We start from the raw sequence: 13384 nt of genomic DNA, 5'->3' as shown, positions 1-13384 counted from the left end.
GGAGAATGTGAAACCTCATCCAAAACCGTGAATGGAACTCCAATTTATCTTTATAAAACCAAACATGCCATATAAAACGCTCATAAAGCCCACTTCCCAGATTTCTGTTTACTAGCTTGTGTTTAAATCACTCATTTTTGTTGCTCATCACGTGACTCCGAACTACAAAACTACAGACTGAACTTCAGTTTCTTCAATTCGACATAATGATAAACGGTATGTTTTGTTAAATATAGTTAAATAAAAAGTATGATATAATGTAGTTAAGTGAAAGTTCCCCACATAAAAACGCAGAAAATTGAGTACAGTAATAAAAACTATTATATATATATGATAAAGCTGGAGATTAAGAATACAAAGCAGCTCAAATATTCATGTTTTAATTTGTGTCACGTTTGAAAATGACCAATAACCCGACTTCCGTTCAGAGATTAAAATATTTATGGGGGGGGGGGGTTTGACAGCAAACCTGAGGAGAACGTTCATCAAACACTCGATGGCTTTTGTAGAAATGAAACTGACACAGAACTACAAGCATGTGTTTAATTAATATGCATAAGATCTGCTGATACAACGAGTCAAAGATCTTAAAGACGTCTCTGAATCAACAGACACACACACACACACACACACACACACAGAGAGAGAGTTCACACAAACACCAACACACGTCACATACACCATCAGGAGGAGTGTGTTTGTTCATCAGGTTTGTAGAAATGTAGCACTGCATCAGTGTCTCATCAATGGATGCTCTGCAGTGAATGGGTGCCGTCATTCAGAAGACAGACACTGACCTCTAGTGTCCAGCGACGGAACGACACCCTGACAGTGACTACACCACAGTAACACTGGTAAATATTATTGCGTGTAAAAGCTGAAATATGTTGTAGATGTACATCACTGTACAATATACAAACAGCAGCTTGTCGTCTCATTCTGTCATCATTAAGCACAATAACTCATCAGATCTGATCTCACCTTGACCCCGGACATCTGACCCTTCCTCTTCCTCTTCCTCTTCCTCTTCCTCCTCTTCTGTTTGTATTGGCGGGTGGTAATCAGCTCTATGGAGTGTGGACTTAGGATCTAAATCACTATACACGGAAAAAAAATAGACCTTTAAACAAATAAAATCAATAAACGTATATTTCTCAAGATCTATTTATTAGTCTTGTTGATCCTAAATACTCTAGAACTGTGGTATTCAACCTGTGCCTGTGGTATTGCAGGTGGGCCGCCAATTATTTTCTGTTCATTTCAAGTCCATTCTAGGAATGTGCTGTTAAACAAATTGTCATAAAATCACGATTGGAGCGTGCACGATTTCCCACGGCCCTGACCTCCAGCAGTGTTCTGTCTGATCCAATCAGAATGCGTTGCTCCTAGCGCAAGAACAGAACAGACTGGGCATATCCTAACGCCTTTTTCTGAGCCCATGTTAACGGGATAAGTCTATTCATTTTGTTACATCTTTACTATAGTGATTATTTTGACTTATGTCTGTTCTAGAGACGTTACAACTTTTTGACAAAGTTCTTATTGGTTTTCTTTTGGAAATATGTTTCAAATTAATCCTGAATGCATTTATGACTGTAAAAGCATATCGGTGTGTGTCACAATCTCAAAATTGATCAAAGAAATCGCGAAAGTTTTTTTCTTTTGTCTTTTTTGTCCATATCGCACAGCCCTAGTTCATTCAATAAATACAGTTAACAATCTAGCTTCTGAATACTAAGTTATTAACCCAAGAATAGCGGGTCAGTGAATTGTTTTGCAGTGTTCTGCAGAAACGTGTGTGGGGTTGTGTGGGTCTCGAGCTGAAAAAGGTTGGGAACCACTGCTCTAGAAGTAGACTCCAACCCTTATCATCTGCAGATTTCTAAGGAATATAACTGATATTTACTCTATTCTGTAGAATGTCTTTCTGTGATCCACACTTCTGTCAAAGCAATAAAACAATCTTCCTCTCCGCAATATTCACTCTCCTTTATCGAGCTTCAGTCGTGTGTAGAGAACGTGTGACCATTACTTGCTACGGTTCTTATCTTCCCAACTAATGGATTATTTTAAACTGATTTAAACTCTGAGTTTAAACTCATCTTTAGATGCTGATGTACCACACATACATGATTCATAACCGATCGTATTAATCGTAGAAGTCATGGCAGTGGTTAGACAGTTTGACTCCTACCCTAGGGTTGTTTTCATTCATTCTGAAACATTATATTTGATCACTCATGCAGATGATATGTTATAAATAATCTATGATTAGAATATTTAATAAATGAAATAGCTCATATTAAAGCTGCATTATTTCTATTATTAACCAGTGTTATTTTAGTATCAATGAAATACTGTTATACTTTTATTATTTTTATATTTTCTGCTTTTATTTTAATTTTAGTTTATTGTGTTTTAAATATGTTCATATAGTTTTGATTACTTTTTAGTGTATTTTATTATATGTTATACCTTTCGGTTGCTAATATGAGCTGTCAGATAATACAGAATTATATTCGGTGTATATAATGTATATCTGTCAAAGGCGTAAATCTGGAACAGTTCTGAAAATTATGAACTTCACTTTGCAAATTTAAGAAAATGTAAAAAAAAACATGGTGTTCAATAATTATGCGACTCATTTTGAATGTGTATTTCTGTAATTATGTTTAACTGCTCCCCGGGCGCTGCAGCATAAATGATGAACACTGCATATGTATATATATATAATGTTATTTCTTAGGCATAAAGTACATTTGATAATGAATAATATTAGAATTTTGAATTACCAGATATAAAAGCGTTACATCGAACTTTTATTTTGTCCCGCTCGTATGACCCGGATGTGACGTCACGTCTCCTCCGGTGCAGGCACACACAGCAGCGCACGAGAGGCTGAGGTCACTCTGGTCGATCATCATGGTGTTCCTCACGCTGTCCTGCTGGACCCGGAACCGCGGACCGGACCGGTACTGGAGAGTCCAGGAGCTGCTGAAGAGCGCGCGGGTGAGAGAGTGTGTGAGCGTGTGTGTGCGTGTGTGTGCGTGTGTGTGTGCGTGTGTGTGTGTGTGCGTGTGTGTGTGTGTGTGTGTGTGTGTGTGTGTGTGTGTGAGAGTGTGTGTGAGAGTGTCTGTGAGTGTGAGAGAGTGTGTGTGTGTGTGTGTGTGTGTGTGTGTGTGTGTGTGTGGGTGTGTGTGTGTGTGTCTGAGACCCGAAGCAGAGTCGCAATTATTTGTTACCCAATAATGTTCTGGGAGCGTTATATTCAGATAAAGGAAACTTTCCGCTGTGATTCGTGATGTGACGATTCACTCGACTCATGATTCAGTTCGATTCGATTTTTGTAAAATTAGATTTAAGACATTATAATGGAAATGTGTCCTTTTATTGTTGCTTGGGCAATATGCTGCACATTTCTTTGTGAAATTGAAATATAACACTATAATAATATACTAATATAGCCCTTGCATAACATTACTCTTGTTGGTTTAGATTGCTTCTGTTGTCCTCATCTGTAAGTGGCTTTGGATGAAAGCATCTGCTAAATGACTCAATTTAATGTAAGTGTAAATAAAAAAACTAAATTGTATTTTTAAAACAAGCCCCAAATCAAATAAATAACACAAATGAAAGAATTCTCTTCATATAAACAAAATAAGGCTTTGTCTGTGCTCTTTCTGTTCAGAATGAGAGGCAACCCCTGCATTTTAATCATGATCCAGACAAAGATGCTGCACACGTGCAACATGAGCAGTTTTTCATCTAAATTGTAGATTGTATCATTTTGAAATGAATGGAGTTTTGTGAAACTATGCATAAAAAATATCTTCATGAAACAAACAGCAGACGAGCTGAAGGAGAAACAGATTCACTGTCTGCCAGTGGGCGGAGCTTAAAGTGTTAGTGTTCCTGGAGCTCAACTGGTAGCGCACAAGCTTAAAGCGTTTCCTTGGTTACCGCTGTAAACAAAGCAGCGCTGCACTTATGAACTTTAATATGCTTTATACAGAGACAAGGTGAACAGAAAAAAATGGCATCTAAACTTTTCTAAAGACAGTAAGCTCCCCTCAGACACACACTCATATAAACTACCACTAACTGAATCTGGATCTGTTTAGCATCTAAACCGGTTTGAATCGTCACATATTTGAATAGATTTTCATCCGGCTCGCGGTTCATCTCATGTTATATTGTCTCTTTTGGGAATGTTCTGGAACCAACCAGTGTGTCTTTTGCAGCATTTCCGCGGCAGGAAGAACCGCTGCTACAGTCTGGCGGTGCGCGCCGTCCGCAGGGCGTTCATCTACGCCAGTAAAGCTCGGAAGGCCAAGCGACGCAGCATGAGGCAGGTACGTGACGAGTCATGTGACCTCACACCTGTCAGTCACTCACCCTGAGCTCTGATGTGTGTGTGTGTGTGTGTGTGTGTGTGTGTCCAGCTCTGGATCCAGCGGTTGGCCGCGGCTAGCAGAGAGCAGCACATGAAGTACCCCGCGCTCATACACAACCTGCTGAAGGTCAGTGTGACGCCGGTCAGATGAGTCCCGGCGTGTGTGTGTGTGTGTGTGTGTGTGTGTGTGCTGACCCTCTGTCTGTGCTCACAGTGCAGCGTGGAGCTGAACAGACGTGTGCTGTGTGACCTGTCCATCACCGAGCCGCGCTCCTTCCAGGCGCTGACCGCTCTGGCCCACGCGCGCCGGACCGAGGGCCTCAGAGCCGCGCTGGGGGAGGGGGCGGAGCCACCCGGCGTCTTCTCTCGCATCACACAGCTGCAGGGAATCAGCCAATCACAGCGCAGCTGATCATGTGCCCTGCTGACCTCTGTCTGGATCTGTTCCTGTAAATAAGTGTCATTTGTGTGTGTTCATCAACATCATTAAAGCCTTTTCCTGTTTAATGGCTGCTGTGTTGTATTTCTGACCACCATCATGTCTTGTGGAGTCACACTTCATACCGTCAAAAACTGAGCCATTACAAATTACATATACAGTCTTAGCTAAAGATCATATCATTCTATTATGATAGTTACTTACTGTACATTAAATAATTGTGGAAAAATGACCTCCATATGAATGCAAATATATATTTGACTTATGTAAGCATGTGTAGTGATTGATAAAACCATATAAATGCAATACAATTAAACATGAATATATGTCAATAAACATTGGTCTAGAAAATAACTACATTTAATGTTTCGAGGTATTTTCATTCATTCTGAAACATTATATTTGATCACTCATGCAGATGATATGTTATAAATAATCTATGATTAGAATATTTAATAAATGAAATAGCTCATAATAAAGTTGCGTTATTTCTATTATTAACCAGTGTTATTTTAGTATCAATGAAATACTGTTATACTTTTATTATTTTTATATTTTCTGCTTTCATTTTAATTTGAGTTAATTGTGTTTTAAAAATGTTCATATAGTTTTGATTACTTTTTAGTGTATTTTATTATATGTTATACCTTTCGGTTGCTAATATGAGCTGTCAGATAATACAGAATTATATTCGGTGTATATAATGTATATCTGTCAAAGGCGTAAATCTGGAACAGTTCTGAAAATTATGAACTTCACTTTGCAAATTTAAGAAAATGTAAAAGAAAACATGGTGTTCAATAATTATGCGACTCATTTTGAATGTGTATTTCTGTAATTATGTTTGTAAAGAAGTATGTAGATCTGGGGAAATGTAATCTGTAACGTGTGTTTATCTTGTTTGATCAAATCTAGTGGAAAAGTGACGTATCTGTTAAATCTGAATAAAGGGTGAGCTTAATAAGCCAGGCTTGTTGTTAATGTTAATTTATTTACTTACTGTGAAAAGCTGTCTGTAGGGACCGAAATAAACATCATTGATTGATATTAATACAGACTGTGAATTAAAATAACGCAATTTATCAAATTACAGAAAAACACTGTCCTATCATCTACATACAATTAAAGCTTTTATTAATATTTTCAGTTCAAAGTTATAATTTTTATTACTTTTTTTAATGCGTCTGTGCTTATTTAGTTTAATACATCAGATTAAAAATGAGAAATGTTGCCTTGGAAACTTCCGCCGTGACGCTACAATCTGAATCTGACGCGTCGAGGGGCGTGGCCTCCTCCCTGACCTTCTGAAGGACGAGCGCGTCAGCCAATCAGCGCAGCGCGGCGGCGCGTCAGGAGCAGTGCGCGTGCGCAGAGCGCGGCGTGACACTCGTGCGCCCGGTAGAAGCGTGTGTGAGTCCGGTCATTCAGCGTCTGTCAGCGGATCATGTCGTGGCTCTTCGGGCTCAACAAAGGTCAGAGCGGCGCTCCGCCGGACGCCCCGGTTCCGCCCGCTCCTCCTCCTCCTCCTGCGGCCGGCGGCGGCTCCGGTTCCGGTGACAAATCCAAGGACAAATGGAGCAACTTCGACCCGACGGGACTGGAGCGCGCGGCGCAGGCGGCCAAAGAGCTGGACCGATCGCGTGAGTAACAGAGCCGAGTGTATGAAGGGCATTAGGTCAAAGGTCAGTGCTGTTTGACGATGTTTGACCCCTGTGACCGCAGGTCACGCCAAAGAGGCTCTGGACCTGGCGCGCATGCAGGAGCAGACCGTGCAGCTGGAGCACCAGAGCCGTGTCAAGGTACTCCTCATCCGGGCCTTCACCAGCCTGACCCTGACCTATACACAGCAAGCACAGACAGCTCAGAGTTCGGCTCACAGTTCTGACGTAGCAGACTCTTGATCCTGAAGAAACAATCAGAAACAACACGTGAGCATCAGTATGAAGTGACCCGTCTCAGCACACCAGCACAGGTGTTTTATCATCAATGAAAGAGATCTAGAGAAGAACGAGGGACGCTAGTGTTAGAGGAGGGTCTGTTTCCAATAAAACAAGTCAAAAGAAGACTAGATACAAGAGAAGACAAGTATGAATAGAATTATAATAGAATAGAGAGTGCTAGAGTTAGAGATGTGTGTCAGGCGTTTCTTTATTATTAGGTAGAAATTATTACATTTTTATAAATCTCCTTGATAAAGTGTTTTCACAATGCTACAAAATACATTGTTTACAATATTGTTAATATTTATTTATTATTTTTAAGTAATAATATCTTGAATATTTCATTCATTTTGCAAGAGTTTTTTTCTGCCATGGATAAAAGAAAAGAGGTCATTGTGACTATTTCACAATTGCAAGGGAAAAGTCAGAATAGCGAGGAGAAAAAGGTCTGAATTGTGAAATAAATGAGCGATGGCCTGCTTTATTGTTCTATCCCACAGTGGACACAGAGGCGATCGTTCGTTATTAGCTTCTAGAGTTTTACTCTGTGTGTGTGTGTGTGTGTGTGTGTGTGTGTTGCAGGAGTACGAGGCGGCGCTGGAGCAGCTGAAGGGAGATCAGATCCGCATCCAGGCTGAGGAGCGCAGGAAGACTCTGAACGAGGAGACCAAACAACACCAGGCGGTGAGACACACTTCTGATGTGATGTGATGTGATGGAGTGATGGTGGTGATGTGATGTCATGATGGTGATGATGTGATGTCATGATGGTCCCCATTACAATGGTGATGGTGGTGATGTAATGTTATGATGTGGATGGTGATGTGATGTCATGATGGTGGTGATGTGATGTCATGATGGTGATGATGCGATGTGATGATGGTGGTGGTGGTTGTGATGTGTTGATGTTATGATGGTCCCCATTACAATGGTGATGAGGATGGTGATGTCATGATGGTGATGATGTGATGTCATGATGGTGATGATGTGATGTCATGATGGTGATGATGTGATGTCATGATGGTGATGATGTGATGTCATGATGGTGATGATGTGATGTCATGATGTGATGTCATGATGGTGATGATGTGATGTCATGATGGTGATGATGTGATGTCATGATGGTGATGAGGATGGTGATGTCATGATGGTGATGATGTGATGTCATGATGGTGATGATGTGATGTGATGTCATGATGGTGATGAGGATGGTGATGTCATGATGGTAATTGTGATGTCATGATGGTGATGAGGATGGTTTCGTCCACAGAGGGCGCAGTATCAGGACAAACTGGCGCGGCAGCGGTACGATGACCAGCTCCGGCAGCAGGTGTGTTTCTGCAGATTCTCTGACTCCTGATTGACACGCGTCAGTCTAACACCTCTGTTCCTCCACAGCAACTCCTGAACGAGGAGAACCTGCGCAAACAGGAAGAGTCTGTGCTGAAACAGGAAGCCATGAGGAAAGGTCCGACCAGCTGATATCATTCTGAAGAATTCGGCGCTTGTGTTCTCCGTCGTCTGAAGGTGATTGTGTGTGTGTTTCCCCAGCGACCATCGAGCACGAGATGGATCTGCGGCACAAGAACGAGATGCTGCGTGTGGAGGCGGAGTCTAAAGCTCGCGCGCGGGTGGAGAGAGAGAACGCTGACATCATCCGTGAACAGATCCGACTGAAGGCGGCCGAACACAGACAGACCGTCCTCGAGTCCATACGGTATAAATATTTACTTAATATACACTTCCTCTAATTCTTCATGGCACAGATTCAACAAGGTGTTGGAAACATTCCTCAGAGATTTGGTCCATACTGAGATGACAGCATCACACAGTTGATGGAGATGTGTTAGCTGCTCATCCATGATGAGAATCTCCCGTTCCACCACATCACAAATCTGATCTACTGCTTTGAGATCTGGTGACTGTGAGACTCAGAAATCCAGACTCGTCAGAGCAGACACCGTTTCTCCAATCTTCTCGTGTCCTGACAGGAGCATCTTCATCCACACAACTGCTGCTCACTGGATATTGTCTCTTTTCGGACCATTCTCTGTAAACCCTAGAGATGGTTGTGTGTGTTCATCCCAGTAGATCAGCAGTTGTTGAAATACTCAGAGCAGCGCGTCCATGTTCACACTTAAATCTGATGCTCGGACATGAATTCACTTACACACTTGTGCTGGACAATAATAGCTGTATATATATCAAATACTATAGCAATATACTGCACAATAAAATAAACTATACGCACAATGTTTATAATTGTACCAGAATTAAAAATGCAGTTATGAGCAGGTGTAGATGTGGTCATGTGACTGGGGTCATGTGACTGGGGTCATGTGAGTGTTTATGTGTTTCAGGACGGCCGGCGCTGTGTTCGGGGAAGGTTTCCGCACGTTTATATCAGACTGGGATAAAGTCACGGCCACGGTGAGTGCTGGTGTGTGTTTGTCTGTGTGTGTGTGTGTGTGTGTGTGTGTGTGTGTGTGTGCGCGGTGTGTGTGTGTGTGTGACGGTCGTGTGTGTGACGGTCGTGTGTGGTGTGTGACGGTCATGTGCGGTGTGTGTGTGTGATGCTCTGTGTGTGATTGAGTGAGTGAGTGACGGGGGTGTGTGTGTGTGTGTGTGTGATGCTCTGGGAGTGAGTGACGGTCATGTGCGGTGTGTGTGTGTGTGTGTGTGTGTGTGTGTGTGTGTGTGTGTGTGTAATGGTTGTGTAATGCTCCGTGTCTCCTGCAGGTGGCGGGGCTCACGCTGCTGGCGGTCGGTGTTTATTCCGCTCGTAACGCGACCGCTGTGGCCGGACGATACATCGAGGCACGGCTAGGAAAACCTTCGCTAGTGCGAGAAACCTCCCGCTTCACTGTGGTGGAAGCCCTCAAACACCCCGTCAAGGTACCACGATCAAGGTGTGATCACTTCCTGTGCAGACAGGAAGTGCGGTGGTAATCACGCACTTATGTGTCGTTTCAGATGGCGAAGCGTTTGAAGAGCAAACCGCAGGACGCGCTGGAGGGAGTCGTGCTCAGCGTGAGTGTTTGAGCATCCTTCACCACACACACTTCCTGTTAGCGTGCGCATCTCACTTCCTGTCTCCCTGCAGCCGACGCTGGAGGAGCGTGTGCGTGACATCGCCATAGCGACGAGGAACACGCGACAGAACCGCGGGCTGTACCGGAACATCCTGATGTACGGGCCGCCGGGGACCGGGAAGACGCTCTTCGCTAAGGTACCGCTCGCGCACACGCGTGTCACACGCATCCACCGCACACGTGTGTAACCGCCTCTGATTGGCTGTGAGCAGAAGCTGGCGATGCATTCTGGGATGGATTACGCCATCATGACGGGAGGAGACGTGGCCCCGATGGGTCGAGACGGAGTGACCGCGATGCACAAGGTGTTCGACTGGGCAGGAACCAGCGGCCGCGGGTCAGACACACACACACACACACACACTACACTCTCAGAAATAGTTGTATGTATGAAGAATAAAATATTATTGTTATTTTTACATTATGTAAATTGTTTAAAAAGTATAAATTAAATCATGGCGTAAAAACACTTTCCATAGTTTAAAAATAATTGAAAATAATAATGTGTGCCGATGCTGACAAAAATATTGACATTGCTATACTAATATATATATACATTTACATTTATTCATTTAGCTGACGCTTTTATCCAAAGCGACTTACAATTGCTGTATATGTGAGAGGGGATAAGTGTCTTGCTCAGGAACACAGTGGCGTTTCACAGTGGATTCGAACCCAGGGCTCTCACACCAACGGCATGCGTCTTATCCACTGCGCCAACACCACCCCCTATATATAAATAATATACTGTATTAGATATGCTTAACCAATGTATTTTTTTCTATAAATGAATTTATTTAAAAAGTATTTATATTATATATCAGAATTATATTTATTTTGTAATTTGATTTTATTCTCAAAATAATTTAAATTGTATACATGATTTAATTCATTCTGTAATATATTCTGAAAAAAAAAATCTCAATGTGTGTGATGTGTGTGTGAGAGAGAAAGTGTGTGTATGTGTGTGTGATGGTGATGTTCTGCTGTGTTCTCCAGGCTGCTGCTGTTTGTGGATGAAGCTGATGCATTCCTGCGCAAGAGATCCACCGTGAGTCTCACACTCCCTCACTGCATGTGTGTATCTGTGTGTGTGTCACTGCAGGAGTCATGTGATGCATCTGTGTGTGTGTGTGTGTGTGTGTGTGTGTGTTTCAGGAGAAGATCAGCGAGGATCTCCGAGCGACTTTAAATGCATTCCTGTACCGCACCGGAGAACAGAGCAACAAGTAAACACACCTGTCTGTCTCAACACACACACACACACACACACACACAGAAAGACAGACAGCTGATGTGGTGTGTGTGTTTCAGGTTCATGCTGGTTCTGGCCAGTAATCAGCCGGAGCAGTTTGATTGGGCCATAAACGACCGAATCGATGAGATCGTGAACTTCATGCTGCCGGCCTCGAGGAGAGAGAGAGACTCGTACGACTCTACTTCGACAAATACGTGCTGCAGCCGGCCACCGGAGGACGCCAGTGAGCACACACACACACACACACACACACATGCTCTCACACTCTCTCTTTCTCACTCGCTCTCTCTCGCGCACACACCTCACTCACACACACTCGCTCTCTCTCGCGCACACACTCACACACAGTCTCTCTCTCTCTCGCGCACACACTCACACACACACTCTCTCTCACTCTCTCGCACACACACTCACTCACACACACTCGCTCTCTCTCGCGCACACACTCACACACAGTCTCTCTCTCTCGCGCGCACACACACACTCACACACACACTCTCTCTCACTCTCTCTCTCGCACACACACTCACTCACACACACTCGCTCTCTCTCGCGCACACACTCACACACAGTCTCTCTCTCTCTCTCGCGCACACACACACACACACACACACTCTCTCTCACACACACACAGACACACACACTCACTCTCTCTCTCGCACACACTCTCTCTCTCACACACACACTCACACACATCATCATTCATCATTTAGTTTTTTTTTTCTTTTAACAGTTCAATTCAGTACAACAAGTTGCAATTACCCTTTCTGTTATTTATTCCGTTGCGGAAACAGGCTTCCAATGATTCAGACATTAAAATGCTGCAGATGCTCACTGAACTGAACATGTGACGTGAGGTCATGTGACCTGACGTGTGTGTGTGTGTGTGTGTGTGCGCAGGAGGATGAAGCTGGCTCAGTTTGATTACGGACTGAAGTGTTCGGATATTGCGAAGCGTGTGGAGGGAATGTCTGGACGTGAAATCTCCAAACTCGCAGTCGCTTGGCAGGTTTGTTCGTCTGTTAAGGATATTAACGCTACACGCAAAATACACTCAAACTTCTAAATTAAAATGATTGAAATCGTCACTCAATAACAGAAATAGAATCGTATTAAGATGTTTGTGTGATGAGGTGTGTGCCGCAGAGGCTCATGGGTAATGTGTGTGTGTCAGGCGGCGGCGTACTCCTCTGAGGATGGTGTACTGACCGAGGCTATGATGGATGCGCGGGTGGATGACGCTGTGAGACAGCACCAGCAGAAGATGGACTGGCTTCATGGAGAAGGGGTTCTGGATAACGAGGGCCGGACAACGCCCACCAAAGGCTCTGCTCCACCGCTCAAGGCACAGGAAGTGCTCCACCCTCTACAGGAAGTGCCATCAGACCGGAGCAAACCCGACGGGACTCCAGTTTAACGCTCGTTTGTTCAGTTTCAGTATAACGATTAGAGCTGCAGTAGTGTCTGTCTGATGTGTGTTTGTGTCGATGTTTACTGATCACAAGTCTGTAACTTTAATTAACTGTTAATAATCACTGAGAGACTGGAAACAAGTCCACATGAAATGAATGGAAACTGTTTTTATGTCTTGACAGTAAAGCAATTTTCATTTCTTACTACGTCTGATTTGAGTTTGAACGGAACCAGTTATGATTTTCAGCTCATTTACAGAATAACCAAATCATTTTACGAAATTCTGTCACTTGCCAACACAATGTAAACTATCTTGGATAAAAGAATCTGCCAGATTAATTATGAATTATTGAATAATGAATTATCATAATTCATAAACCAAACAATCTGATGAATATAGCTGAGTCAAAAACATAGTGAAACAAAAAAAAGTCATGAAATGAATAACAATATGCAGCTTTTCGTCTACAAGAATCGTCCGATATAACCGATTCACCAAAATGATTCAGACTCTTCGATGCTAAATCCGAGATCCGTTTAAGATGAACCGACTCTCTGGAATATATCGAACCTTCCAAAATTACATTTAAGAATGAGATCCGAACTAACTGACTCCTTTGAAAGAGTCAAACTTTCCGAAGAGCAAGAAAGATCCGTTTAGAATGAACTGAATCACTAGAAAGATTCGGACTTTCCTAAGATATATGTAAGAGCGATCCATATTGTTTATTTTCACACCATAAAGTATATTCAAGCAGTTTCATTTGCTGGAGCAGTTGATTTCTCAAAGCTATGATTGAGCTTTTATTGATAACACGTAAAGGTGAGAAATAATAATTTACTGACTAA

General features: G+C 42.8%; 2 protein-coding genes and 1 long non-coding RNA gene across 3 annotated transcripts; 2 read left to right on the top strand and 1 right to left on the bottom strand.

The window, feature by feature from the left end:
- Positions 1-469: 469 nt before the first annotated feature.
- On the bottom strand, positions 470-2923 carry LOC113102977 (uncharacterized). Its single transcript, XR_003291146.1, has 3 exons — positions 2793-2923; positions 982-1097; positions 470-835 (listed from the first exon to the last, which is right to left on the bottom strand). It is a non-coding gene; the product is annotated as an uncharacterized LOC113102977 (long non-coding RNA).
- mrpl20 (mitochondrial ribosomal protein L20) lies at positions 2852-4900 on the top strand. The gene is made up of 4 exons (XM_026265924.1): positions 2852-3009; positions 4242-4352; positions 4443-4520; positions 4608-4900. Exons 1-4 carry the CDS (start codon positions 2923-2925, stop codon positions 4803-4805), a joined length of 474 nt encoding a protein of 157 aa, XP_026121709.1. The 5' UTR covers positions 2852-2922; the 3' UTR covers positions 4806-4900.
- Positions 4901-6174: 1274 nt separating this feature from the next.
- LOC113102971 (ATPase family AAA domain-containing protein 3) lies at positions 6175-12738 on the top strand. The gene is given in 17 exon segments (XM_074559914.1): positions 6175-6472; positions 6555-6631; positions 7355-7456; positions 8043-8102; positions 8171-8240; positions 8324-8489; positions 9133-9202; positions 9512-9667; positions 9746-9802; positions 9876-10001; positions 10077-10201; positions 10864-10915; positions 11023-11093; positions 11179-11270; positions 11273-11345; positions 12023-12131; positions 12297-12738. Coding segments are annotated over 17 exon segments (1845 nt in total). The 5' UTR covers positions 6175-6276; the 3' UTR covers positions 12540-12738.
- Positions 12739-13384: the final 646 nt, after the last annotated feature.

This window comes from Carassius auratus, unplaced genomic scaffold, assembly GCF_003368295.1.
Source record: "Carassius auratus strain Wakin unplaced genomic scaffold, ASM336829v1 scaf_tig00217789, whole genome shotgun sequence".
NCBI classification, from domain to species: domain Eukaryota; kingdom Metazoa; phylum Chordata; class Actinopteri; order Cypriniformes; family Cyprinidae; genus Carassius; species Carassius auratus.
Note: the sequence above shows the minus strand (reverse complement) of the source record. Positions and strands in the feature narration are given on the sequence as shown.

What these genes read in the sequence shown, in the direction of transcription:
- mrpl20 (XM_026265924.1), top strand. Translation starts at nt 2,923, where the DNA reads ATGGTGTTCCTCACGCTGTCCTGCTGGACCCGGAACCGCGGACCGGAC. An exon ending in AGCGACGCAGCATGAGGCAG is followed by an intron (nt 4,353 to 4,442) that starts GTACGTGACGAG and finishes GTGTGTGTCCAG; the next exon opens with CTCTGGATCCAGCGGTTGGC. An exon ending in TCATACACAACCTGCTGAAG is followed by an intron (nt 4,521 to 4,607) that starts GTCAGTGTGACG and finishes CTGTGCTCACAG; the next exon opens with TGCAGCGTGGAGCTGAACAG.